This window comes from Bubalus bubalis, chromosome 22 (genome assembly GCF_019923935.1).
Source record: "Bubalus bubalis isolate 160015118507 breed Murrah chromosome 22, NDDB_SH_1, whole genome shotgun sequence".
In the NCBI taxonomy this organism is placed as follows: Eukaryota; Metazoa; Chordata; class Mammalia; order Artiodactyla; family Bovidae; genus Bubalus; species Bubalus bubalis.
Window position 1 is genome coordinate 25,200,521 of NC_059178.1, and position 27,899 is coordinate 25,228,419.

At 37.0% G+C, this 27,899-nt stretch overlaps 1 protein-coding gene across 10 annotated transcripts; it reads left to right on the plus strand.

The window, feature by feature from the left end:
- Nucleotides 1-75: 75 nt before the first annotated feature.
- Nucleotides 76-27,576, plus strand: METTL4 (methyltransferase 4, N6-adenosine). 10 transcript variants are annotated; one of them, XM_044934878.2, is made up of 12 exons: nucleotides 76-419; nucleotides 1,078-1,262; nucleotides 1,901-1,994; nucleotides 2,232-2,366; nucleotides 3,022-3,415; nucleotides 5,159-5,221; nucleotides 8,874-9,243; nucleotides 11,700-11,769; nucleotides 17,861-18,035; nucleotides 20,420-20,526; nucleotides 20,914-21,005; nucleotides 26,098-27,576. In XM_044934878.2, exons 5-12 carry the CDS (start codon nucleotides 3,029-3,031, stop codon nucleotides 26,241-26,243), a joined length of 1,410 nt encoding a protein of 469 aa, XP_044790813.2. In that variant the 5' UTR covers nucleotides 76-419; nucleotides 1,078-1,262; nucleotides 1,901-1,994; nucleotides 2,232-2,366; nucleotides 3,022-3,028; the 3' UTR covers nucleotides 26,244-27,576. The 10 variants fall into 10 exon arrangements, 9 of the variants coding, with proteins under 9 accessions (XP_044790813.2, XP_044790814.2, XP_006058716.3 ...); XM_044934879.2 differs by having other exon boundaries at nucleotides 1,168-1,262; XM_006058654.4 differs by lacking the exon at nucleotides 1,901-1,994.
- Nucleotides 27,577-27,899: the final 323 nt, after the last annotated feature.

Here is a 27,899-nt window from a genome sequence, read left to right on the forward strand (position 1 = left end):
GCAGGACGTGCGCGCGCGTGCGCAATTTTCTTGCGCAACTCTCGTACGCAACTGTCGCGCGCCGCTCCTCGTCGCCGGACGTTTTGCGTGTTGCTGGCGCGCCGCCACCTCACCGGCTGCACTGGTTTTTCCTGGCCACTGTAAGCGTCCTCTGCAAAGTCAGGTCCGACCTTTGAATTTAGCGGTGAATGCCGGAGCGCTGTACGTCACTGAGTAGCGAGCAGAGTGCTCCAGGCCTGGAAACGCGTTTTTTTTTCCGTACAGCAACATGGCCGCTCCCGTCGACTCTTAGAAAAGGAGAATTTTTTTTACCCCCCGCTTTGTCCTGAAAGGCGTGTCTTTCAGGATCTCTGGGTTAGACGCGTGCTGTTTCATGAAGCAAGTCTGGAAAGTACTGGAAGTACTGGGAAGCCGGCGAGGTAGGCATTAGTGACAGCGAAATGTGGCCGCAGTCGGCCTCAGGGTCGCGCTGCTGATGCAGGCGGATTCTTTACGGACTGAGCTAGCAGGGAAGCCCAGTAAGCTACTTTGCTAAAACAGGACATCACCCGCTCTCCTGAGTTTGAACTCAAGAGTCAAACACAGCCCCAAACCTGGAAAGTGGTGGGGGTGACAGGGGAGCTCAGAGCTCTAGGACTGGATACCTGGATCTTGTAGCAGTTGTGCCATCAACGAGTTGTACATACTGTCGTGGTCCGGGTGCGGGTTAGAAAAGGATTTCCAGACATGAGACAGAATGAGAGGAAAATAAAGTTTATTAGAATGGGAGACGCTGTTGGAACAGCGGGCCAGCTCTAGGGAAAACCGACGTTGAACAGGGGTCCTTAGTCCACTTTTATATCTAGGGTACAAGGAGTGGAATAGGGGTCTTGCGGGTTATTTGCAGATTGGATGAGGCATGTATCCTGGGTGGGGGAAGAGTAGGGCAAGTACCTTCTCTCTAAGGAGTAGGAGGGGAGACAGGTTATACTGTTCCATTAATAGTTACAGTATGGGGAGGGAAGGACCATAAGGGTCTGGTTTTTCTATTCTTGCATTCCAAGACCCTCCTTGGTTTTATCTGCTGTTTCGTCCTAGGATCACCACACATACTTTAGGGCAAGTCACCTTTCCTGTGTGAGTTTCAGCCTTCCCATCTACACTTCTAGCTTGCACTCTCCGTTTTAGGACCGCTTCGCCACAAGTGATGACTCTTGATAACCCGTGGGCTGTAGCCCGCCAGGCTCCACTGCTCTTGGGATTTTCCAGGCAAGAATACTGGAGTGAGTTGCCATTTCTTCCTCCAGGGGATCTTTCTGATCCAGGGATGAAATCCCCGTCTCCCGTGTCTCCTTTGGCAGACGGATTCTTGACCACTGAGCCACCTGGGAAGTCTTGCTGACTCTGAAGGGAGGACCAGTAACAGAATTACTGTCATAGCAGCGTTTATTTGATTGTTTTGTGTGAAACACGAGCACAACACTTAAAAGTTAGTTACCTTATTTAATTCTCTGAATTGCCGCCTAAGATGTCCTAAAATGATTAAATCGAAGCTCAGTGAAATCAAATGACTGGTCCATGGTCATAATGCTAATGCAAATGATGTTAGAAATTGGAATCTATATACATTGCTACTGTTATTAACTGTGCTATTAACTGCTTAATATATTTCTTATTTTATTTCTTATTCTATATCACCTTTTAAGTTTTCCACCACTACACAACTTTTAGTAAGCAAAATCCAGAACTGAATGCCTTTTTTGGTCTTTTTTTTTTTTTTTTTTTGGGCTGTGCCATTCGGCCTATGGGATCTTAGTTCCCTGACTGGGACTGGAACCGAGAACCTGGAATCCAGACTCTGTGAAAGCCCAGAGTCCTAATCACTGGCGTACCAAGGAATTCCCTAAAAACTGTCTTTCAGGAAAAGATAAGTTCTGAAAAAACCTAGTTGCCAGAAGAGGACTGCTCAGAACCAATCGCAGATCTGGACTCTTTACCTTGCAGTTTTGCTAGGGGTTAGTGCTTCTGATACCCTGTTAAAATTGCATTTTGCTGTTTTGACTCTTTCTGCACTCCATTGGTAGCAGTGATTAGTAAAGCAGTTGTGCTGGAGGGGCTTACTGTAGTAAGCATGGTTTAAAAATGAGCTGACACCCTAACAGCTCCTATGGAAATTCTGTGGCCTTCTCTAGGCTTATGTCATTTAAAAGGCTGAATTCTCATAGGTAATGCAATATTCTTTGGTTTGACAGGACACTCACCATTTTAGGATTCAGTGTCTTCGTGACTTGTAGGCTGTAGACCTACTGGCTAGAGCCAAGTGCCAAGCAGGAGGTTGTATGGAGGCTCGAGAAACAGGAGGATCTCATTGGGATTCCAGAAAAAAGGTCAGGTTTTCACCCTCTTTGGTCAAGTTGGATGAAATTTTTGAATTATCAACCCTGAAATTAAAAGTTTACATTGTTTTAGATATAGAGAATAGACTTATGGACATGGGGAGCAGGGAGGAGAGGGTAAGATGTCTGGAGAGAGTAACATGCAAATTTAGATTACCATATGTAAAATAGATAACCAATGGGAATTTGCTGTATGTCTCAGGAAACTCCAACAAGGGCTCTGTATCAACCTAGAGGGGTGGGATGGGGAGGGAATTGGGAGTGACGTTCAAAAAGGAGGGGATATATGTATATCTATGGCTGATTCATGTTGAGGTTTGACAGAAAACAGCAAAATTCTGTAAACTAATTATCCTTCAATTAAAAAATCAATATTAAAAAAGTTTATACTGTTTTAATGTTTCATTGCAATGTTTTATTTTAGTTTTTCTTAGTCCTACTATACATATTAACAACTCAAAAATTTTAAATTCGCTTCTGTGTACATTCAAGTTTATATACTTGCACATAAAATCTATGTGTGTATGAAGTATATTTTTATTGAAAAACAGGACATTTAAGAATTTCTCAGGGAAGTTTTACTTCTAGTCAAACTAGGGTTTTACTTCTAGTCTCTAATTCCAAGAGGTGTTTGTATGTTTTAAAGGAAGAGAATGTCTGTGGTGCATGAGCTGTCACCAGGATGGCTGCTGGATCACCTCGCTTTCATTAACAAGATAAGCTATGAACTTCACCAGCGGCATGAGCCTTGTAGTAAAAGCTGGCCCACTTCTTCTGTTCACCTTGATTCTCTTCACATGGATTCTGTGTCCTCTTTTGGAGCCTCTGCTACATTTGTTCCTTCTACCAGTAAGCCAGAGAATGATGATAGAGGAAATTGTGAAATGTTCATACAGAAATATGTATTTCGATCTGAACTGTTTGATGTCAGCAAACCTTATATAACTTCCGCTATTCACAAAGAGTGCCAAGAAAGTAAAGAAAAGGAAGATCTAGTAAATGATGCTAAGAAAGAAATCTCCATTTCTATTAATGGCAAGGTAATAACTCTTAAGAAATTTTTATTTTTCTATAAAGAACACAAATGTATCATTCCAATGTCTCAAATATCTTGTGATTTACTAATTCTAAAGGATAGTCAATAAATCATAGTGATACTTTAGCATATCCAGAGTAATTTTAATTTTTTGCTAACATTCTACCATTTTTAGAAAACCAAATTTGCGTATCTCAAAAGTAAGCAAAGTTGATTCAAAAGTGAATGCTCTGTAAATTAACAAACAAAGCTACACAATAAAAAAAACCCTGTCTGCTTAGGTTTCTGTATGAATTGCATGTTTTTTACATATATTTTTGCTTAAAAACATGTTTTGTTCTCTATAAAATTCTAAAGCAGTGTATAGATTTGGGGGGAATTTCAGAGATTTTTCCTTTGGGGATAAACTTGTATAATAAATGTTTGGAAGAGTAATGTTTTTGAAAGATTTCTAGTAATAAAACTAGAAAGTTACTATAGGAAATGTATATATTCTTAAAGTATATATATTTGTATACATATTGGTGTTACCAGAAGTTTTGAGAATGCCATTAGGGTCAAATTAATTATGCTTTAAATACTTTTTAAGTACTTGAAGAATTCAGAGATGATTATACCAAGTCCATTTCAGATAGATTATATTAACTTTTTTTTGTTGTTGTTAGAGATAGGAGTTACATTCATTATTCAACCAATAAATGTTTCTATGTGCTGTTGCAAACAGAGTGAGGAAACAAGATAAATATAATCTGCTTTTTGGATCTTATAGTTGAGTGAGGAAGAAAGATACCAATATAAGAAAGCATGTTAAGATGTGTAATAAGGAAAGTAATAGAGATTCCATTTATTCATTCAGCCAAAAAACTTTTGTTAGCCTGCTTGGAGTTTGCAACCATATAGGCACTGAGATTTTAGCAACAACAAGTAGAAAGTCCCTGCTGTGTATTGTACTCACATGTTCTTTGGAGTTGTTACATGTAGAACAGATATATCTTATTTGTACCCAATCTTCAGATTACGTGTAAAGATCTATTAAAAGTACATTGCAGATTATTTTTTTGGTGTAGAAATTAAGAAAGTTCAGAATAATTACCCCACATAGCAACTGATAGATTTCACTGGTGACTCTTTACTACAGTATCAGTTTCCTGTGTCCATGGATGTCAGTGCTACATTTTATTGTATCGTTCTAGTTCTTTCTAATAGCTAGGTGGCCTTTTATCACCCATTAAGTTTGTAGTAATAGTAATAATAATTATTATTATTTGAGAAAGCTTACCTCCCTAGTCCATACTCTTTGCACTTATTTCAACCTCAGTAGTTAATTATTCGGAGAAGGCAATGGCACCCCACTCCAGTACTCTTGCCTGGAAAATCCCATGGATGGAGGAGCCGAGAAGGCTGGAGTCCATGGGGTCGCTGAGGTTTGGACACGACTGAGAGACTTCCCTTTCACTTTTCACTTTCATGCATTGGAGAAGGAAATGGCAGCCCACTCCAGTGTTCTTACCTGGAGAATCCCAAGGACAGGGAAGCCTGGTGGGCTGCCGTCTGTTGGGTTGCACAGAGTCGGACATGCCTGAAGCGACTTAGCAGCAGCAGCAGCAGCAGTTAATTATTACCTCTTATAGAATGAGATAGACAATATGGAAAATGTGGTAAATAAAAAAGAAATATTAATGTATTTCAAAATATGAATATTGTGATGGATGGCCACAAAATTTTTTCCCTGTAATTTACTCTTTAGAAGCGTAAGAGATGTGTTGCTTTCAATCAAGGTGAACTGGATGCTATGGAATACCACAGAAAGGTATGGTGTAAAATGTTCATTGATGACATTGGAAGGTTAATGTGAACTAGTATAAGTAAATGGACAATGTGAATAGGGTGGTCTTAAAAATCAGGCAATCATTTTGATCAAGGTTAGAATTTAACAGTGGAGTGGTTTATTGTTACTTCTATAGTAATTAACAATTTAAATCAATTTTTATTAGAACTCCATATAGTTAACATACATTTAACATAAATAAGCATATGCTATATTGGTAAAGTCTAGAAATTTTTTAAGTTATAAAAGTCTACTGTCAGTAGGTAAAAGATGGGATAAACTTATGCTACATTGCTTAAGCATATATTTCACATAAATAAACTTATGCTGTATGAGTGTGGTGATATCTTATTGAGGTTTTTAGCTTGCATTTCCCTAGTGACTAATAATGTTGAGTCTTTTCATTGCTGTACCTCCTACATTCTTTGTTAAAGTTGTTTAGGATTAATGTTGATTCATCCTTGAATATTTGATGTAATTCACCAGTGAGATTATCTAGGCCTGGAGTTTCCTTTTGGGGAAGGTTTTTTAGTAACAATATCAGGTTCTTTAATAGAGCACAGGGATTTTCAGATTTTCTGATTTGCTTATGACAGTTTTGGCAAGTTGTATTTTCCAAGAAACTTGTCCATTTCATCCAAGTTGTCAAATTTATTGGCATGCCGTTGTTCATAGTATTCTTTTTCCATGCTTTTAATGTTTATAGGATTTGTGATGATAAGTGATCACCCTTTTCATTGCTATGTTGGTGATTTGCATTCTTTCTTTTCTAGCTTGGGGCTTGTTTTTTGGTTGTAGTTTTCAAAGAACCAGTCTTTAAAAAAATTTTTTTGGTAGTTTTTTTTCTTTTTTGTGGATATATATATATAAAAAACATGAAATTTACCACTTTAACCATTTTTAGGTGTACAAGTTAGTGGCACTGAGTACATTCACATTGTCTAATCACCATTATTTATATCCAGAATGATTTTGCCATCCCAACTGAAATTCTACCCATTAAACAGTAATTCCTCATTTCCTCTTCCCGCTATGTGCCACATTTTGTTTATTTGTTCTGTTCCTCCACATTTGGGATGTTTCTACCTTTTGGCTGTAGTGAATAATGCTACTATAGACATGAGTGTGCACATAAAACATGTATATATAAACATGTGTAAACACATACATGTTTATACACTCACACAGAAACATAAGTGTCTCTACTTTCAGTTTTTTTTTGGAATATACCCAGAAGTGGCCTTACTGGATCATATGATAATTCTGTTTCTAACTTTTTGAGGAACTGCCTTAGTGTGTTCCGCAGTGGTGGTACCATTCTGCCTTCCCACCAGCAGTGCATAAGCGTTGCCAGTTTCTCCATATCCATGTCAGCACTTATTTTTGTTTTTATTTTTTTCGGTTGCCATCCTAATGGGTAAGAGTGGTGTCTCATTGTGGTTTTGATTTACATTTTTCTGGTGATCTTTGATGTTGAACATATTTGTATGTGCTGTTGGCCATTTGTTATGTCTTCTTTGGAGAAATGTCTGTTTATGTCCTTTGCTCATTTTTAAATTGGGTTGTTGTTGTTGTTTTTGGAGTTCTTTTATATTCCGAATATTAATCCTTTATCAGACACATAAAGTGATGTCACGTATATTCAAAGAACCAATTTGTTAATTTTCCTTACTGTCTGTTTTCTATTCTGCTGATATTTGTTCTCTATTATTTTCTTCCTTTTGGCTTACTTTGCTTTTTTTCTGTTAATAACTTCTTAAAGTAGAGCCTTTTGTCAGTGAGTGTAGATCATTTTTCTTTTCTAATATAAACATGTAAAGCTGTAAGTTTCCCTTGAATTGCTGCTTTAGTTGCATTCCACATATTTGGATATGTTGTATTTTCACTTTCATTCACTTCAAAATATTTTCTAATTTCCCTTGTGATTTGATCTTTGACCTATATGAATTATTTAGAAGTCTGCTATTTCATTTTCAGATATTTGATGTTTATCTTAATATCTTCTTATTGATTTCTAGCTTAAATCCATTGGAGTATAAGAATAGACTCTGATGTCAGTCCTTTTAAATTTATTGAGTTTTATTTTACAGTCCAGCATGTGAATTATCTTTATGACTGTATTGTGTGCTATTTTTTATGTATTTTTGAATATGTATTCTTTAGTTGTTGGATACAGTGTTCTATGAATGTCAGTTAGGTTAAGTGGATTGATAGTGTTGTTCAGAACTTCTGTCTTTAGAGATTTTTGGTTTATTGGTCTATCACTTGTTGGGTAGATTTTGCTTGGGTGAGTTTAGAATGAGGATTTTAGTCTAAGGCTGATGATTATTCCCTTTTACTGACACAAAATCTGTTATGCACCCAATACCCCTGTCAAGAACAATGATGAACTGTCTGAGATTTTACTTTATTTGGAAGCTAACAAGTTAGCAAGTTTAGGTCTAAGATTTTATTAAAACAGATTTAGATCAAAGTATTAAAGTAACGAGTTTATTAAATTAAGAAGTCACATGTATGTACTGATCACTGCTCAGCTGGAGACTTGACCTTCTGCAACTCTCAAGAGCTCTCTGTCTGTGCAGCTCTCTGCTCTGGTGTCCTCCCTGCAAACTCTTGCCGCCTTGGCCTTTCCAGACTCCCAGCTCTGGTTCCTTGGCTCCGAGAGACTGCTGGTCTCTGAACAGGTCACCTTCCTGTTCTGCTACATGAAAACTTTCTCAAGGCAGTAAGCTGGAGCAATTGGATTCTATTTTTATTTAGGGAGTACAATTCTGGGGCTTCCCAGGTGGTGCAATGGTAAAGAATCCGCCTGCCAATGCAGGAGATGCAAAAGATGCAGGTTCAGTCCCTGGGTTGGGAAGATCCCCTGGAGGAGGACATGGCTGGAGAATGTCAGCCATGGAGAATTTTTGCCTGGAGAATCCCATGGGGAGAGGAGGAGCCTGGTGGACTACAGTCCATGGGGCCGCAAAGAGTTGGACATGACTGAGTACATGTGTAATTGTATTAATAATAATATTCTGCAGTGCTTGACATCCACCCAAGGTCTGAAAGCCTTTTTTCTGAAAATAATTTTTTAAAAGTAATTTCAGATGAAAAGTACTCCGTCTTATCCAGAAGCAGTACTAGCTTTTACTTTTATAATTATTTTGGTTCTGTTATTGCAAAACTTATTTAATATATTCATTTTATAGAGTTGACTTTTTCTTCTTTAACAATTCAAGCTATATTTTTATGCAATAAAAGATATGTTTATTTTAAAATTATATTAGAAAAATTAAGATTAAATGTGATTAAAACTTAATTCTTTTTATAGATTAGAATTTTCACTTCTAGAAACATTATCAAATTCATCTTTTAAAATTTTAAGGATTTTAAAGATATATATTGCTTGGTTATTTAGTTTCCAGTGAGTTTACGAGATTTGTATTATTCCACAGTTAGGAAATAGCCATTCAAAGGTATAGTCACACTTTCTTTTTCTTGTAGTATAAAATTATTTTATTGTAAGCATTAAGAATGTTGGTTTTAATCCATAAGTTGAAATATTCAAAGCGTAGTAGGAAACTTTATTATTTAGAAAATTGTTTTAATGTCAGTAATGTTTTAATATACTTAAAAAATTCTCTTACAGATCAGGGGGCTGATTTTGGATGGATCTTCACAGTTAATCCAAGAAGGTCTCACAAGTGGCTTTCTTCATTCATGTTCTGAAAAACCGAACAAGTGCAGTGAGCCCATTACTTTACCACTTGATACCTGTAATTTGTCAGAATTATGTGAAATGGCAAAGCATTTGCTTTCTCTGAATGAAATGGAACTTCAGACGTTACAGTTGATGGAAGATGATACCTCTGTTACAGAGCAGGATTTATTTTCACGGATAGTTGAGAATACCTCTAGCTTTACAAAAATGATTACTTTAATGGGACAGAAATACCTGCTGCCACCAAAAAGCAGTTTTCTTTTGTCTGACATTTCTTATATGCACCCACTTCTGAACTGTAAGTAGTTATTATGTTCATTATTAGATAATTTTTCTGTGGCCTCAAAAGTCAAGAGCATGTCTGAATGTTGAATGAGCATCAGCATTTTGTGAATAGGGTGAATAATTTTCTCTGTATTTTCTTTTTTAATTTAAAACTTTAAATTCAGTTTTAAAGTGCTGACTTATGCTTTAAAAATTAAAAAAATAAATCTTATTACAAACGAAGTATCAAAAACTTAACTAGTCCCCAAGAGAATAAATATAGTTACTGCTCTATACTTAGGAATTCAGGGTATAATTGTGTTTGACCAAGTAATTTTAACTTTTATTCATAGCAAAGTAGAAATGCTTCAGATATGAATGTTAATTCCCAAACTATTCTTAGCCTTTAAGCTATTTTCAAGTTTATTATCTAAAGTTTCTCAAAAGTATTTTCGTGTATAAAGTTGAAAATTTAGATATTGATGTTCAGAGTTATCTACATGTAAATTTGAATTTAGATTTCTGAAGCTTAACTATGAGTCTTAAGCTTGAAACTATGAGACTTGAGTCTTTAGACCCCTCACAAAACTGAGGCTGTTTCCTAATCTATAAAATGGATATGATGATACCTACTTCTGAGGGTAATTTTGAGGATTAGTTGAGATAGTTTGCATCACAAGCTTAGCTCAGTGATATGTTTCTAATAAATTAAAGTATCATAATATTCTAAGGGATGAGATAAGAGGTATATTGATTAAATTGAATTTAATCTGCTATATACTGTTACTTGTACATTTTGTAGCAAAATTTTAAGTTACATAGCTTATTAATGAAAAGCTTCTTTTAATTACTTTCGAGTCATTTTAAACATGAGTTGTTATTCATGTCACAGTGTCATAAATTCTTCACGGTAAATGACAAGATGACAAAAGAATGAGAAAATCATGCAATATTTGAACATTTCCCCCCCTCCCCCAGTCTTTCTCATCTTTGTTACTCTAATTGTTTAACAGCCATTACATCCTTATTTTAATTTGCATTCTTTTGCTTACTTATGAGATTGTCCATATACAAAAATATACCTTTGTGCATAAAAGCTTTTCCTTATAGTAAAATCCCAATTAATAAATGTAGATGGAATGATGTAACTAGGAAATTCCCGTTTGACACATAGCATAGTACTTGGGTGTCAAAATAGTGGGTGAAAAGATGAGATGCAGGATATTTGCAGAGTCTTAAAGTATGTCCCTGCTGCTGCTGCTGCTAAGTTGCTTCCGTTGTGTCTGACTTTGTGCGACCCCATAGACGGCAGCCTACCAGGCTCCTCTGTCCCTGGGATTCTCCAGGCAAGAACACTGGAGTGGGTTGCCATTTCCTTCTCCAATGCATGAAAGTGAAAAGTGAAAGTGAAGTCGCTCAGTTGCATCCGACTCTTAGCGACCCGATGGACTGCAGCCCACCAGGCTCCTCCGTCCATGGGATTTTCCAGGCAAGAGTACTGGAGTGGGGTGCCATTGCCTTCTCCTAAAGTATGTCCCTACCAGATAGTTAATAATTACTGAGGTAGAACTGGAGAAACCTGGCTGATAGCACTTTAACCAAACAAATGACTCAAGGTGGTATCACTAATCATGAGACATTCGGACACCCTGTGCTTCCTGCTGATGACCGGCCAGTAGTAGTCTTCAAAAGTATCAAGGTGAAAAAAGATGAAAACTGAGGAACTTTTCCACATTGGAAGAAATTTATGAGACATAGCAATTGAATGTGATTTTGCTGGGGATCCTGGACCAGGGAAAAGGATACTAATAGACAATTGGGGACATTTTATCAATATTAAGGTCAGTATGTCAGTTAAAAAATTGAAGTTTTATTTCAGGTAAAAAGTGAAAAAAAAAGTAAAAAACCCCACATCCATCCTGTGTTTGAAAGGACCATTTTAGTATGGCTGCCAAGACTTACATAGGGCAATTACAAATCATCGATGTCTAGCTAGGGGCTTCCCAGGGGACACTAGTGGTAAAGAACCCACCTGCAAATGCAAGAGACAGAAGAGATGCGGGTTCAGTCCCTGGGTTGGGAAGATCCCCTGGAGGAGGGCAGGGCAGCCCATTTCAATATTCTTGCCTGGAGAATCCTATGGATAGAGGAGCCTGGCAGACTACAGTCCATAAGGTCATAGAATCAGACATTACCAAGTGACAGCACAATGTCTAGCTAAGGGAGCTGTAGTTATTTTCAGGAAGGGTGCAACAGGTACAATTACATTAAAATCCCAGAGGTACTAAATTATAAGGGGAATCTCATTTTTTTTGGATGAATTATTCTATTTGAATAAATGCCACAAATCCTTTTTTTACCAGCATATTTAAATATATTTGCCAGCATATTTATGTCCGTAGTGAATGTACTTCATTGTTGAAGAACATGTTTAGTTTTTAAAGTGATACAAGTAGAAGGTATTTTCTGAAATCCTTTCTTTGTTTTCAGGTAAGAAAACATATGATGTGATTGTGATAGATCCACCATGGCAGAACAAATCGGTTAAAAGAAGTAACAGGTAAGTGTATCTGTTACATATGTTTTCTGAAAGCTATTGTTGTTTGTACAGTATAGTTACATAAATTGAAAGTGTTACTTTATGGTACAAAGTGTCTGAAAAACTAAAACACTTTAGTTTTAAAAGTTCAATTCCATTAAGTGGGTAGGTTAAGTAGGTAAGTCTCTTAAACTAGAACTATATATAGGTATAAGAATGTTAAAAATAATATATTAAAGATGAAGGTTGCTGACTGAATTAGTTCAGAAATGTTTCTATAACACCAAAAGACAACATTTTTGCTTTCTTTGGGGCTTCCCTGGTGGCTCATATGATAAAGCGTCTGCCTGCAATGTGGGAGACGGATTCAATCCCTAGATTGGGAAGATCCCCTGGAGAAGGAAATGGCAACCCACTCCAGTACTCTTGCCTGGAAAATTCCATGGACAGGAGCCTGGTAGGCTACAGTCCATGGGGTTGCAAAGAGTTGGTTGCATGACTGAGCAACTCCACCTTTCATTTTGCCTTCTTTGATATCAAATTCTAAAGTTTTGAACTATGTGCCAAAATATAGTATTAGTAATATGCTATGAATGAAATTATCTAATTCATTCTGAAATTTGTTTTAATTTATGCCACTGTTCAGTTTATGTCACCTTTTAGAGTGATAAGTTCAGTTAGTAAATAAGACAAAGTTAAATAGCTTTTCAAAAAACCAAAATTTCCCCTCTAGTTCTGGTGAATATCTTCGGTTGTATTTCGTCTCACTTTTCAGTCTTCTAGACTGAACAATTTCTGTTACCTTGACTTAAACTTCATATGAAATTTCTTCTTCTCCACAGTTATCTTCAGTTTCCTTATGTTTTTTGTTTATGAACTGTACCAATAATTGGATTTTTTCCTCTTAAAAGTTGCAAGGATCATACAAAGAATTCATCTATCTATTCTCTGTATGTGTGTATTTGTGTGTGTGTGTGTGTAGATATCTGTGTGTATATATATATATATATATATATATATATAATTTTTTTCTGAACAGTTTGAGAATAAGTTATTTAGGAGAAAGAGTAAGTTACTCTGAAATATTTATTCTGCATTTCTTGAAAACAAAGATATTTTCTTATATAATCATAGTACAGTAATCAAAATAGGTAAGTAATTTTCCTTTTCAATTTTCTAGTTTTTTTTTACTAATAAGAATCACACAGGGGACATACTGTAATATATGCATTGTTCCCAGTTTTACCATCTGTGATAGGCGAAATAGTTTCTTTCCATCCCCACCCCCTACCCCTGTTCCACATTCCCTTCCATGTCCTTATCTTAATCCCTGGAATTTATGAGTATGTTAGGATACATGGTAAAGAGAAATTAAAATTCCAAATGGAATTAAGGCTGCCAAGGAAAAGATTACTATGCATTACATAGATAGGCCAGTCCGTAGCATATCATAGCTAGTGGCCATGAGGAGATCCCCTACGTCCAAGGTCATGAGCTGCGGCTGTGCTTTGCTGGACTGGCCATGAAGAGATACCCCATGTCCAAGGTCACAGAAACCCCAGTAAGACGGTAGGTGCTGGAACGGCTGTGAGGAGATACCCCACGTCCAAGGGCAAAGGAGAAGTCCCAGCAAGATGGTAGGAGGGGTGAATTTGTGTTTAGAATCAAACCCCATTCTTGCCAGAGACGCTCAGAGGGCATAAACAAACCTTGTGCGCACCAGGACCCAGGGACCCCACAGAGACTGAGACAGAACTGTGTTTGAGCGTCTCCTGCAGACGTACGGATCAGCAGTGGACTGCCACAGGGACAGGGGCTCTGGGTGCAGCAGACCTGGGTATGGCACAAGCCCTCTTGGAGGAGGTCGCCATTATCCCCACCACAGAGCTGCCAGAACTTACACAGGACTGGGAAATAGACTCGTGGAGGGCGCAACAGAACCTTGTGCACCAGGACCCAGGAGAAAGGAGTGACCCCACAAGAGACTGACCCAGATTTGCCCATGAGTGTCCAGGAGTCTCTGGTGGAGGCGTGGGTTGGTGGTGGCCTGCTGCAGGGTTGGGGGCACTGAGTGTAGTACATGCATGGGATCTTTTGAAGGAGGTCATCATTATCTTTATTACCTCCACCATAGTTTGGCCCCAGGTAAATAGCAGGGGTATCTCCTCTCAGCGGCTTGCCGCTCCAGTGCCACGCATTCAGGTATGACCTAAAGCAAATCCCTTATGATTATACAGTGAAAGTGAGAAATAGATTTAAGGGACTAGATCTGATAGATAGAGTGCCTGATGAAATATGGATGGAGGTTCATGACATTGTACCATCCCCAAGAAAAATAAATGCAACAAAGCAAAATGGCTGTCTGAGGAGGTCTTACAAGTAGCTGTGAAAAGAAGAGACGTGAAAAGCAAAGGAGAAAAGAAAAGATATACCCATTTAAATGCAGAGTTCCAAAGAATAGCAAGGAGAGATAATAAAGCCTTCTCAGTGATCAGTGCAAAGAAATAGAGGAAAACAACAGAATGGGAAAGACTAGAGATCTTGTCAAGAAAATTAGAGATACCAAGGGAACACTTCATACAAAGGTGGGCTCAATAAAGGACAGAAATGGTATGGACCTAACAGAAGCAGAAGATATTAAAAAGAGGTGGCAAGAATACACAGAAGAACTGTACAGAAAAGATCTTCATGATGCAGATAATCACGATGGTGTGATCACTCACCTAGAGCCAGCCATCCTGGAATGTGAAGTCAAGTGGGCCTTAGGAAGCATCACTACTAACAAAGCTAGTGGAGGTGATGGAATTCCAGTTGAACTATTTTAAATCCTAAAAGATGAAAGTGCTACACTCAATATGCCAGCATATTTGGAAAACTCAGCAGTGGCCACAGGACTGGAAAAGGTCAGTTTTCATTCCAATCCCAAAGAAAGGCAATGCCAAAGAATGCTCAAACTACCGCACAATTGCACTCATCTCACATGCTAGTAAAGTAATGCTCAAAATTCTCCAAGCCAGGCTTCAGCAGTATGTGAACTGTGAACTTCCTGATGTTCAAGCTGGTTTTAGAAAAGGCAGAGGAACCAGAGATCAAATTGCCAACATCTGCTGGATCATCAAAAAAGCAAGAGAGTTCTAGAAAAACATCTGTTGCTGGTTTATTGACTATGCCAAAGCCTTTGATCGTGCGGATCACAATAAACTGGAAAATTCTGAAAGAGATGGGCATACCAGACCACCTGACCTGCCTCTTGAGAAACGTGTATGCAGGTCAGGAAGCAACAGTTAGAACTGGACATGGAACAACAGACTGGTTCCAAATAGAGAAAGGAGTACGTCAAGGCTGTATATTGTCACCCTGCTTATTTAACTTATATGCAGAATACATCATGAGAAACACTGGGCTGGAGGAAGCACAGGCTGGAATCAAGATTGCTGGGAGAAATATCAATAACCTCAGATATGCAGATGACACCACCCTTATGGCAGAAAGTGAAGAACTAAAGAGCCTCTTGATGAAAGTGAAAGAGGAGAGTGAAAAAGTTGGCTTAAAGCTCAACATTCAGAAAACTAAGATCATGGCATCCGGTCCCATCACTTCATGGCAAATAGATGGGGAAACAGTGGACACAGTGACTGACTTTATTTTTTTGGGCTCCAAAATCACTGCAGATGGTGACTGCAGCCATGAAATTAAAAGACGCTTACTCCTTGGAAAGAAAGTTATGACCAACCTAGACAGCATATTAAAAAGCAGAGACATTACTTTGCCAACAGAAGTCCATCTAGTCAAGGCTATGATTTTTCCAGCAGTCATGTATGGATGTGAGAGTTGGACTGTAAAGAAAGCTGAGCACCGAAGAATTGGTGCTTTTGAACTGTGTTGTTGGAGAAGACTCTTGAGAATCCCTTGGGCTGCACAGAGATCCAACCAGTCCATCCTAAAGGAAATCAGTCCTGAATATTTATTGGAAGGACTGATGCTGAAGCTGAAACTCCAATACTTTGGCCACCTGATGCGAAGAGCTGACTCATTTGAAAAGCCCCCGATGCTGGGAAAGATTGAAGGCAGAAGGAGAAGGGGACCACAGAGGATGAGATGGTTGGATGGCATCACCGACTGAATGGACATGAGTTTGGGTAAACTCCGGGAGTTGGGGATGGACAGGGAGGCCTGGCGTGCTGCAGTGCATGGGGTCACAAAGGGTCAGACACGACTGAGTGACTGAAGTGAACTAGCATATTTGTAGATAGGAGACCTAACTGAGGGAATTTCTTTTTTCTTTTCTGTTATTTTTCTCTTCTCCTCTTTTGTTTTTCCTTCTTCTCCACCCATCCTCCTCCCAGTCTTTTCTTTCTTCCTTTAAAAGTGTATAGTATGTAGAAAAACAATAACAAAAAAGTAAATAAAAAGTAAAAGTGTATAGTATAAGCATATTTATAGGCTGATGGTAAGAAACTACTGGAGAGGTTGAAAATACAGATGGAGGAGAGTACTTAGCATTACTGATAGACTAGAAGATGGGAATAAAAGAACATAGCTGGAGGGATAAGCTTTAAACACATGAAACCATGCTGTTTCCTTTAAGAGAAAAATAAGAGAAATAGGTAAGTGAAGGTGTATAATGAGGGTTATTATACACCCTCATCATACACCTGGCAGAGGGTTAGGTGGTTGAAAGAGTCTGAAGACCTTTATTTTGACTGATACTTGGCATATTTCATCTACCAAGAGTGTGTTTGGGCAAAGGACTTAAGAAGAGATGAGAGTTTGTAGTAGTTAACCAAGGGTAAGTAAAATAATTGATGAGTAGTTTTGAGAGCCTGAGAATGGATTGCCAATTTTCAGTTTAGCATTTTTCTCCATCTGATTTTTTTCTATATGAAGTTGAATAGAATTGTGTTGAATTAAATTTAAGATTGGAGGTTTGCAGGAGTTGTAGAGTTAAGGAATAAGGGGCTGGTGATCATAGTTAGTGCATACAATTGTATTTATCAGAGGAAGAATAGTTGAGCATGCACATTATTTAGATTGTCCTTTGACATCACCCAGGATATGGGCAAGATTTATGTTGGCTAGGCATAAAGATCTTAGAACTTAAGTCTTCATTGAGTATGGAGAGTGAGGATGTAATGGGTTCCATAAGAAGGATGGAGGCTAGATAACATAATTCTCAAAGAGAAGGGGGTTTCACACAATGGTAGATGACTGACAGCCAGGAACTGGAGGGGAGCCAGGAGAATACCGACCTCTCCTCTCATGGCTGTGTATGTTGGGATTGGACAAACGACCACATTGGTTTGATGGGGTGTTATGGAACAAGTAGAGTTCTAACAAGAGAAACTAGACTTTGTACTACAGATGGCCAGGAGGTTCAGGGCTGTAGAATTTTTTTGTAATGAAAGCATGAGTGTTTCAGAGAGCCCAGTAGAATTGACTGAAGGATGAAAGAAGCAGGATGATAGATTGAGTGTTGGAAATGTGGTGTGATATTGAGACAGTTTCCAGAGTGTTAACGGAGTCTCTGGGCTTCCCAGATTGTGCTAGTGGTAAAGAACCTGCCTGCCAGTGCAGGAGATGTAAGTGCAGGAGATGTAAGAGACACGGGCTCAATCCCTGAGTTAGGTTGGGAAGATCCCCTGGAGGAGGGCATGGCAACCCACTCCAGTATTCTTGCCTGGAGAATCCCATGGACGGGGGAGCCTGGTGGGCTATAGTCCATGGGGTCCCAAAAGATTTGGACACAACTTAGCGAATTCACAAGCACATGTGTAGTGTACAGATCATCACAAGATGATATTTGCTTAATTTTAAATGGTATAAAAACATATAGAAAATATTAGTAAAATTACTGAAATGTAATACATTCAGAAGTGGTAAAAAAAATATGGCCTGATCATTTTGAGTTAGTAAAAATGAAAAGTGGTATTTCCAACTTAGCTGTAAAACAGCATGTCCACTGGGTGTCACTGTGGCTTTGTATTTAGTTACACAGATAAATAATTGTAGGAGCTTTGTGTTTGTGGAATCAGTGTTATACAGGTCCTCTCCCTGCTTATTTTTCTCTTTGGCCGCGAATTTTGCTAATATTTTTTTTTCTGTTTATTTTTAGATATAGTTATTTATCACCACTGCAGATAAAGCAGATCCCTGTCCCTAAGCTGGCTGCTCCAAGCTGTCTTGTTGTTACGTGGGTGACAAATAGACAGAAGCACCTGCGTTTTGTCAAGGAAGAGCTTTACCCGTCTTGGTCTGTGGAGGTAGTTGCTGAATGGCACTGGGTAAAAGTAAGTTCCAAAGTTAACGTATCCGTTCACTTTATTTGTTCATAAGGTGCAATGTACAAGTCACATAAAGGCAGCTCCTACTTTTTAATGTTTAACATGGCATCACTCTACTTCTTCAACATGGTCTAATTAAAACATTTACTTTGCTGCTAAATACCTTTGTCTTCTTATTCTCAAGGCTTTTTACCTGTTTGTTCTGTATCTTTTTGGAGTAGAACCCCAAACTCCTGGTCTTAGGAAATCACTCAGGTAGATATCAGGATGACATTTTAAAGAGCTCTGATGGTCTGTAGTTTAAGAGACAATAAGCAAAAACCTTGGGGGATTTGTCCATCACTAAACATAGAAATTGTCTTACTGTTGATCTTCTTCCTCTTTACTCATCCAAAACTTCAGCTGCCCTTTGTGACTTCTTTTTCTTTTTTCTTTTCTTTGTCATTTTTTACCACTTATGTTGCTGGGGATGGAAAGGAAAATAGCAAAGAAACGTAGTGTGGAAGAGTTGGGAAAATGCTGGAAGCAAGGCCTTTTATACTGTGAATCTTAACTGTGTTCCTCAGTGCTTGTTTTTGAAAGAAATGATTCTAACTCCTTAATGAGTTGAAAGGTCTTTAATATTAATCTTTGCTTGGTTTCAAGAATACCAAAAATATAGAAAAGTGGTGTGTTGTTCAAAGTTCATTGGCTATCCTTTTAAAGATACACTGTCTACTTAAATGAATTCCACAAAAGCCTCCTAAACTTTAAAAAAACAAAGCAGGTTTTAGGGACTGAATGTTTAACATTTATATTACTGGTCTGTTCATTTTAGACACAGGAGAGGTCTATGTTTAATGTGCTTTGTGTGCTTTGTAGTAACTAGAGTATCTTCTGAAAGCTGTGTACATTGTTTATTTGCACCTATTTTATGGCACTTGGCAAACAAGTGCTGATAATTGTTTGCTTTTACAGTTGTACTTTGGGCTTAGCTCTGGTTGATTTGCAATAGGATCGTTACGGGCATATAAAACTCCATTCTACTCTCTCTGTTACGACAGTCCTTTCCTTTCATAGTCAGAAACTGGGACCAAAGTCAGGAAAAGGTTACCTTCTGAAATTAAAACCAGTAAAATGTTAATACATGAAAACTAAGACTGTTCATTTCTGGTAGGAATCAGTTCTAAGAGGTGGTATGATAGTTTAAAACAAAAATATGTTTTACTTATTTATGAAATATGTAAAAATATGAAATACTTGGTAGATGTTTGCACATATTGTTACATCAGATGGAGTAGTCTGCATTGAGTATAAAGGACATCCAAAGCATCAGAATTTGCCAGTGTTTATACAGCACTGTGTGGAATAGCTGCTGCTATTCGTAGGCCCTAGAGGAGATAAAAGGACTTTACTGGTTTGGTTTTTAGGTACCTTGATATACGCTAAAGGATTCCATAGAGGATAGATATGAGTATTATGATAGTGAAAATATCTGCCTCCATGCTTAATTAACGAATTGAATATTATTTTAAATTGTGTTTTGAGTTTGATTAGTTGGAGTGAGTCTCTGGGAGTCTGATCAGTCACTCCAGGATGAAATGATGAGATTAAATTTCTGGATTTTTAATGCCAAGAGGTTAGAACTTGCATTGTCTGTCTCATCAGTTCGCAAGCTACTTTCATTATTAATTTTAGCTCTTGACAGTATTTAATGACACTGTTTCCTATAAATAAAGGCAAATACTTTATCGTCATGTACTTAGTCACATTGCTAGTAATACAGGTAAATGTTATTTGAATGAACAAATGAATAAATGATGGCATGGTTTCTATTAACATATTTTAATGAAAAACCAAGAGTTTTATGTGCAAGATGATAGAAATTTAAAATAATTTTTTAGTCGTGTAAAGCTGCTCTGCCCACTATGGTATGGTGTGGTGTGGTATGTGTCACTAGCTATGTGCAGCTCTTCAGCACTTGAAAGGTGACTGGTCCACGTTGAGATGAGGTAATAAATGTCACATTTTGGAGATAAAATACTTAATATGAAAGACTGTAACATACCTCAGTAATTTTTTGAATTGGCTACATACTAAAATGATAATATTTTAGATATGTTACATTAAATTAAAAATAATTTAAAATTAAAATATAGTTAAAATGAATTTTGCCTCATTCTTCTTGCTTTTTTAAATATTGGTACTAGAAATTTTAAATTACATGGGTGGCTTCCATCTGTAGCCCACATTATATTTTTACTGGATAGCAGTAGCCTTGAGGTTTAATAATTCTTTTTCTTTGGTAGAAACTGTATACTGGAAGAAAAAAAAAAACAAAACAATCCTTTCCTGGTGTATAGGATTTACAGGTGTATGGGTTGTTTTTGTTTCTGTCTCCTTTTTGTCAGATCACCAGTTCAGGAGAGTTTGTGTTCCCATTAGATTCTCCACACAAAAAGCCTTATGAAGGTCTTATATTGGGAAGAGTTCGAGAAAAAGCTGCTTTACTGTTAAGGTAGGAAGGGTGATTTTTCAAAATTGTATAAATGTATTAATTTTCAGGCTTTCAAAAATTAACACAGTAATCATTGGTTTTCCTTAATTTTTACATTTTTGAAAATCTGGAAATGGCCCAAACAAGAAAAGTGTGAATGCTAATGGCACATGAAATTGTATATTATCATTTACTTTATCTAATGTGCAATAGTTATTATTGTAGAAGAGAAAACTATCTGAAATTTCTTAATACTTAAATTGTTGATTTCCATTATTATTTCTCTTCTTAAATTTATTATAAATGGAGGTGCTATTTGAAAGGTGAAAAGAAATCAAAGACAACTGGGGCTTAAATGTAATAAATTGTCCTTTAAAATACAATTACGTTGTTGTTCTGTTTCATTAGGAATGCAGATGTAAAAGAGCTGCCCATTCCAGACCACAAGTTAATTGTCAGTGTGCCCTGTACGCTCCATTCACATAAGCCACCTCTTGCTGGTATGTTTCTATAAAATAGAATTGTTATGACTTTTATGAAATTGACAAAAGGATTGAATGTTGCATTTGAATGGTCTAGAGATTTGGAAATTCAATATGATATGTGTTGTTTTAATTAATATTCTAAAATCATATAGAAGAATTTGTGAGATAGAGAATTGATTGTTGTTTGTTTTTTTCCTTTTTTTGCTCCAGAAACCTTTTATTGTTTGCATTTAGTCCCTGGCTTTGGGGAAAGGGCTCCAGGTGGTTAACCAGGGAGGGGCTCAGCCAGAGGCCCTGATATCAGGTGGGGGAGCCTGGCCTTCGAGCGGAGCTGGGCTCTCTGGCCTCTTGTGCTGTGGGAGCGTCAGCTTTTCCAGGAGGTACCAACCTGGCTGGCCTGCAGAGGTTGGTCAGGTGGTCACCACATCCAGGAGGTGGCGCTTCAGGAAAGTACAGAGATGGGGGATCTGTGTGGGCAGAACCCAGGGTGTGCAGATCCAGAGTGGCCTGGTTCAAGCACTTCTCCAGGCCTGTGGCGGCATCCAGTGCTTTGTCCCACTTGTCTGGGGGCGGCTCGGGCATGTCAGGGAAGAGGAGGACACCGCCGCTGCCACTGCGCTGGCTCTGCATCTTCAGAGGCTGCCGGGCCAGCGCATGGGAGGAGTGGGGTCGGGAGCACCTCCAGGGGCACATCGTGGCCTCGAATCAAAGCCCACAGAGAGGTGGGTGTTGGAGACCCGCCCAGCAGTGGCTGACCACCTCCTCCTCTGGGTGGAATAATTCTTATGGGTCTGGGAGTGCATCATCATGGTCGGCAGTAAGGGGCTCACTGCAAAAATGGTGCTGAGTGGTCTTGGAGGTTGTGACCTGAAAGAAGTCTAGACGATGGCTGGAAAAAGGGTCTGTTAGGTCCAAACTCTGTTGAAGCGGAGATGGAGCTGTGTGAACACCCAGGTGACTGTGTAGACTCGTCTTACCTCACCTCAGTCTTTCTTCTCCCACTGTGTTTTAGGGTCCCCTGACTAATGGGGCTCTTATCACATCACTGGCGCAACCGAGTGAAGATTGGTGGTACTTCTGAGGACTGTAGTTCCGGGGGCTTTATTGTATTGTCAGGGCTCCACCCCTTGCTTGTTCTAAAGCCTAGAGCTTAGAAAGCAGTCAGAGAGATGCTTACAATTCCCTTGATATATGGTAGACAGTCTCATGTTTTATGTTGAGTAGTGTTGCTTTTCTGAACCATTGGAAAGGTAGTATCCTGTGGTTCTTACTAGTCTTAATGCTTTAGTTCATCATTTAATGAAACTAAACAGCAAGGAATAGTGGGAAGTTTTGTCTTTTCAGATTGACCTAAAGGACCTTGAATCCTGGCTGTGCTACTTGAGCGAGTTACTCATAATTTTCTACCTCAGAGTTGTCGTTTGAAGGGGGAATAATGATATTTAGTCTTTCAAAGCTGTGAGGATTGGTTGCATTTGAGAGTCTGTCACATATAGTAGAAGATCAGTAAATGCTAGGTTTTTCAACTGAAAGAATAAAAAATTAGGAAGGAATATAAGTCCTTGAGAAATACTGAATTTGACATTCAAAGTTCATGAGCTAGGATACATAGGAAGGTGAATTCACATCCCAAAAGGATGTTTATTGGTAGCACTCCAGATTTCTCGTATCTTAGATTTCCTATGCAGAAGAGTCTTTAGTGTTAATTCATTTGAGAAATATTCAGATGTCTACCTGTTGATCCATTTTTTGACCTAGAGGCATTCTCAGTGAATAATTGCCTTTAAACTTTGGACTATGATAGTCTTTAATGCAAGTAAACATTTGACTTGAATGGAAAATCTATACTGTTCTTTGAGAAAAAAATTATGTTTGCTACCAGTTATACTCAGTGGAGGAAATCTAGGTTGTATTCTTCTCATTGGAATTTTCTTTATCATTTGGTGAGTATCAAAGTTTAATAAAGGGTTTGTCTTTAGAGCTTATTTTTTTTTACTTTTAAAAATCCAAAAGCCAGACCCAAAAAACCTTTCATTCCCAAATGATAGTTAAACTATTTCTCAATTCATTTTACACAGATTATGTTTAAAGATGAGTCTTAAGATACAAGGTTTTATAAAATAGTGATTAAAATTAGTGTTTTATTACTATTAATAAAAATTAGCCCTATAGTTTATAGCTTCTATTTATGAAGTGCAGTTCTTCTGTATTCCCAGTAGAGAGCAGCACAAACACATTTTTAGGATTGAGACTATTTGAAAAGTTAGATTTTGGGGAGAAATTTTTTGCATGATTCAATATATGTAATCCTTATGTTTTGGTGAAGTACTGGTAGACAAGCAGTATTTATAATCCTTTATTTTTGAGTTCATATTGCTGTATAGCAAGTGTCTGTGTTTTGGATGTAGAGCTACATAAAGCAGTCAGAAAGCAACTTTCAGATTTCTGCCTATATTTTACTCTGAAATCATAACCCTAGGATTTGGTATAATACATGCTTATTATATGTAATGCTAAGAACTAAGTAATGCTTAGAACTTTTACATGTAAATATTCTTAAAGTGCTTTTTGCAAATTCACAGAATGAAATGTTCTCGCCTTAGCTTCTAAAAACACCAAGGTGTTTTTTTTTTTTTTAAACAAGTTATAGTTTGTTTTTTCTACTGCAATATATAAAAAACACCAAATTAGAAGCATATTCCATTTCAAAATGATACATTTACTCTTTTTAAGTTTTGAAATTTCTTCCTGTAGATTGAAACATAAGCCAACAATAGCTATGGCTTTCCAGCCTAATGTAAATTTATAATCTTTTAAGTTTAAAGATTTAAGATAGGAATATAATGAAATAAAAGTATTTGAATCAAAATTTTGTTTTTCATATTGCTCCTTAGAGGAATTTCTGCTTCTTTTCACTGCTTTACTCACTAACAGTTTGTATGAGATTCTATGCACTGACATTTGAGTACTTTTCCCCCAGCCGCCTCTTGCTCCCAAGCAGAAGGGGAATGAACTAGCTGTATATAAATTATTTCCTCTCCATTGGTTAGAAGTATGTTTTACTAATGCCAGATGTTATGTAATTATTTATATGTATGTCATATTTAAATTTATACATGTGAATTCACTTTTAAAAAGGGAGATATAAATGCCATATAACATTTATATAACCCCGTATTAGTTTCAGGTGTGTAACATAGTGGCTCAAGCCATGTGTACATTGTCACTGGTCACAATAAGTCTACACATGATTACAGTGTTGTTTCCTGTGATGAGAACTTTTAAGATCTTGCATTTTCATTTAAATTGAGATTTAAAATTAGTAAGAATAAAACATTTCCATTAATTTTCTTCTGTTTCTTTTGCTTTGTTTTGAAATTAAACATATGTAGTTAGCACTGTAAAAACTTCACTCCTTGATTTTCTGTGTTTTGCAACTAAAAAGGAAAAAAGTGATGCCAAAATGTGTTCCATTGATAAAGTGGGAAATAATAAATGGGTTTAGGTTTTATGTATTTTTTTCACTTCAAATACCTGACCATCTTTTTCTATTAGTTGGTGAAGTCTTAGAAAACATGGATATCTGTTTCTTTTAAGTCCCGTAGCACTTATAATGGGTGCTCAGAAATAGTAAACATTTTTGATTGGCTGATTCCAGTTTGGATTCCAGTTTAAAATGCCAAAGTAGAGTCATTAACATCTTTGTACTGAAGAACTGAACAAACAAGCAGAAACAAGAAAACAAAACCTTGCTTCAGTATAATGTTAGACCACTTTAAAAGTGAGTTGAGCCTGGTGAGGCATTGAATTCATGGGGCAAAACATGGAAAAGTGATATGAAAGTTTATTGTCCTTCAAGACTCTGGGGAAATGTTTCTCACTCAAGTTTAGTAGCATTTAGTTACATAGTTACGAAAGGACTAGAAGTCTCATGTCAGCATCTCCTAGAAGCTATCAAAGTCCAGATTTGAGTTTGTTTGAGTTGTAGGCAATGAATACTTTTGATTCTTTGATTTTTGATAGACAGGATCAGTGCTTTCAGACAAACAATTATTTTGTTGTGAGAGCAACTAAAGAACATTATGAAATATAAAATTTTTCATATATTAGCTTTTAAATCTAACCTCTATGAAGTATTTCTAAGGAACCCTTATCATTCCTAAAGAGAATTTGATGGATTTCTTTAAAGCTCAATCCTATAAAGCCATTAAGAACTATATTTTGCCTGTTCTAATGACTTTTCATACTTGAATTGTTATTTTCATACTAAGTTCCTGTTGAAGAATAAATATATACCAAAAAATATATAGCTAACCAGCAACATGATCAAGGTTAAACTGATTTAAATATTTGTCATTCAAATGAGCATGTGCTTAAAAAAAAGCTTCTGTTAGTGTAGATAATAGCTATTTAGCCAATGTATAGATGAGATGCCATTTTCCCAACAAATACAATGTTCAGTAGTTATGAATATATTGAACAAGGAATATTTAACTGTAGAAATAATACAGTGAAATTTTAGGTAAAGAAGTATCTGTAATTTGGAAGTGAAGGAGTGTTCTCAGTACTGCCAAATTATAGCTGAGGAGGTAAGAGTTATTTGTTAGGTATATGTTCTGAATATTTATCTGTGTTTCCAACTCTTAACACTAAAGTATGTTTTTGTGGAGACTTACATTGATATTTATCTTAGTTTGTAAAGTGGATTGTCTTTGTATTATTCCTATGTACTTTTGTCCATGCATGGATTACATTTATTAAAAAATAAATTAAGCTAGTACTCGGGAGCTATGTCAGCATTATTGGAAAGCTGAAAAGTCACCGGTGTGGGTGTTAAAATCTTCATTTCTCCTCTACAAATGAAAAGTGATAAATCAGGACTATTGAAAGTTCTGATAGTATTGTTCTCGATCTCAAGGGTGTTTATTTCAAATGACTTTCTAACTACAAATAGTGAAGTCTATGATGAAATCCTTGAAATTAACTTGCTGTTTTTCTTTTTTAAGGAAACATCTCTGCTTTTCTCCTCTTAACTACTAAAGGACGTTGATTCCTTCCTTAATAATAATTTTTGTGTTTTTTTTTTCCTTTTCTCGTTTTTGGACAGAGGTTCTAAAAGACTATATCAAGCCAGAGGGAGAATGTTTGGAATTGTTTGCTCGAAATTTACAGCCAGGTTGGACTAGTTGGGGCAATGAAGTTCTCAAATTTCAACACATGGATTATTTTGTTGCTCTGAAGTCTAAAAGCTGACTAGGCTCCTAAAATTGTGTTTTTCTTCAGTTTTTCCTCACTCCTCCTTTCATTCTGATTTATATTTTCCTTTTTTTACCAACCAATATGCTTAGAGATGTAAACAGAACTTTGCTTTTCAGCAAAGTGACTAGAAGTGACTGACCGTCATATAATTTCAAGATGAATTTTGAATTAGTGCAACTTCAGGTGCACTAGTATTCCACATTATTCTGGACTCTCTACAAATGAAAGAGGTAAGCAGTTTGAAAGAAGGCAAGACTTTGTTATTGAAAAAGTTCAGAAAGCATGCGTTATGGACCTGAAGTCATAATTCTGCAAATGGATGTGTTTTGTTTAGCCCACATGGTGGTGTAAAAAAAATTTTGAACCATCAGAGAATTTCAGGAAATATCACATACTAAGTCTTTAATCATCAGCAATTCTGGCTACACAATAGTGTGTACTTTTTCCTGACATCAGTCTGTGGGACCCAGTGATGCCAACTCATTTGGGAAGGGCCGTGTACTCTCCAGTTTACTTCAGTAACCTTGCCCCATGCCAATCAGTTATATGTTCTGCTTGACTCCTGTACAACCTGAATTTAGAACTTCTTGTTTAGTGTTACATTCTGGAAAACATTCAAAGACCTGTTAAGTACCACATCATTGTACTGAGTTCATGAGACTTTTTTTGGAGGGTTTTAAATTGCATTCACGGTCACTTTTCAAGTACTTTTTACTTTTGCTTGTTCCTCTAGAAGGAAAAAAAAAATTCTTATAATGTTATAAAGTAAACATTGCTTGGACTTAATTGATATTTATAGACTATTCCATCTGAAAGCAGCAGAATACGCATTCTTTAGTGCACTTGGAACACTCTATGGATGGATCACATGCTGGATCTCAAAACAAACCTTGGTAAATTTTAAAAAGTTGAAATCACATCAAACGTATTTTCCAACCACAATACTATGAGATTAGAAATCAACTACAGGAAAAAGCTAGGAAAAACTCCAAAAACTGTGACATGCTGATGAAAGAGATGGAATATGACACAAACAGATGGAAAGACACACTTCTTGGATTGGAAGACTCAATATTGTCAAAATTACTGTACTACCCAAAGCAATGTACAGATTCAGTGCAATCCCTAACAGATTATCAATAGAATTTTTCACAGAGCTGGAACAAAAATTTTAAAATTTGTATGGAAACATGAAAAACTCAGGATATCCAAAGCAATTCTGACAAAGAAAAATGGAGAAATCAGGCTTCCTGACTTTAAACTAGACTACAAAGCTACAGTAATCAAAGCAGTATTGTACTGGAACAGAAACAGAAATATAGATCAATGGAACAAGATAGAATGCCTAGATATAAACCCATGCACCTATGGTTAGTTAATCTACAATAAAGGAGGCAAGAATATACAATGGAGAAAAGACGGTCTTCAGTAAGTGACACTGGGACCACAGCTATATATTAAAGAAGGAAGTTAGAAAATTCTCTAACACTGTACACAAAAGTAAACTCAAAATGGATTAAAGGCCTAAATGTAAGACCAGATACTATAAACTCTTATAGGAAAACATAGGCAGAACAGTCTTTGACATAAATTGCAGCAATATTTTTTTGGATCTACCTCATAGACAATGAAAATAAAATAAAAAATACA

Coding starts and splice junctions, on each gene's coding strand:
- METTL4 (XM_044934878.2), top strand. CDS start 3,029: ATGTCTGTGGTGCATGAGCTGTCACCAGGATGGCTGCTGGATCACCTC. Junction 11,770..17,860: donor TCGGTTAAAAGAAGTAACAG/GTAAGTGTATCT, acceptor GTTTATTTTTAG/ATATAGTTATTTATCACCAC. Junction 21,006..26,097: donor ACATAAGCCACCTCTTGCTG/GTATGTTTCTAT, acceptor GTTTTTGGACAG/AGGTTCTAAAAGACTATATC.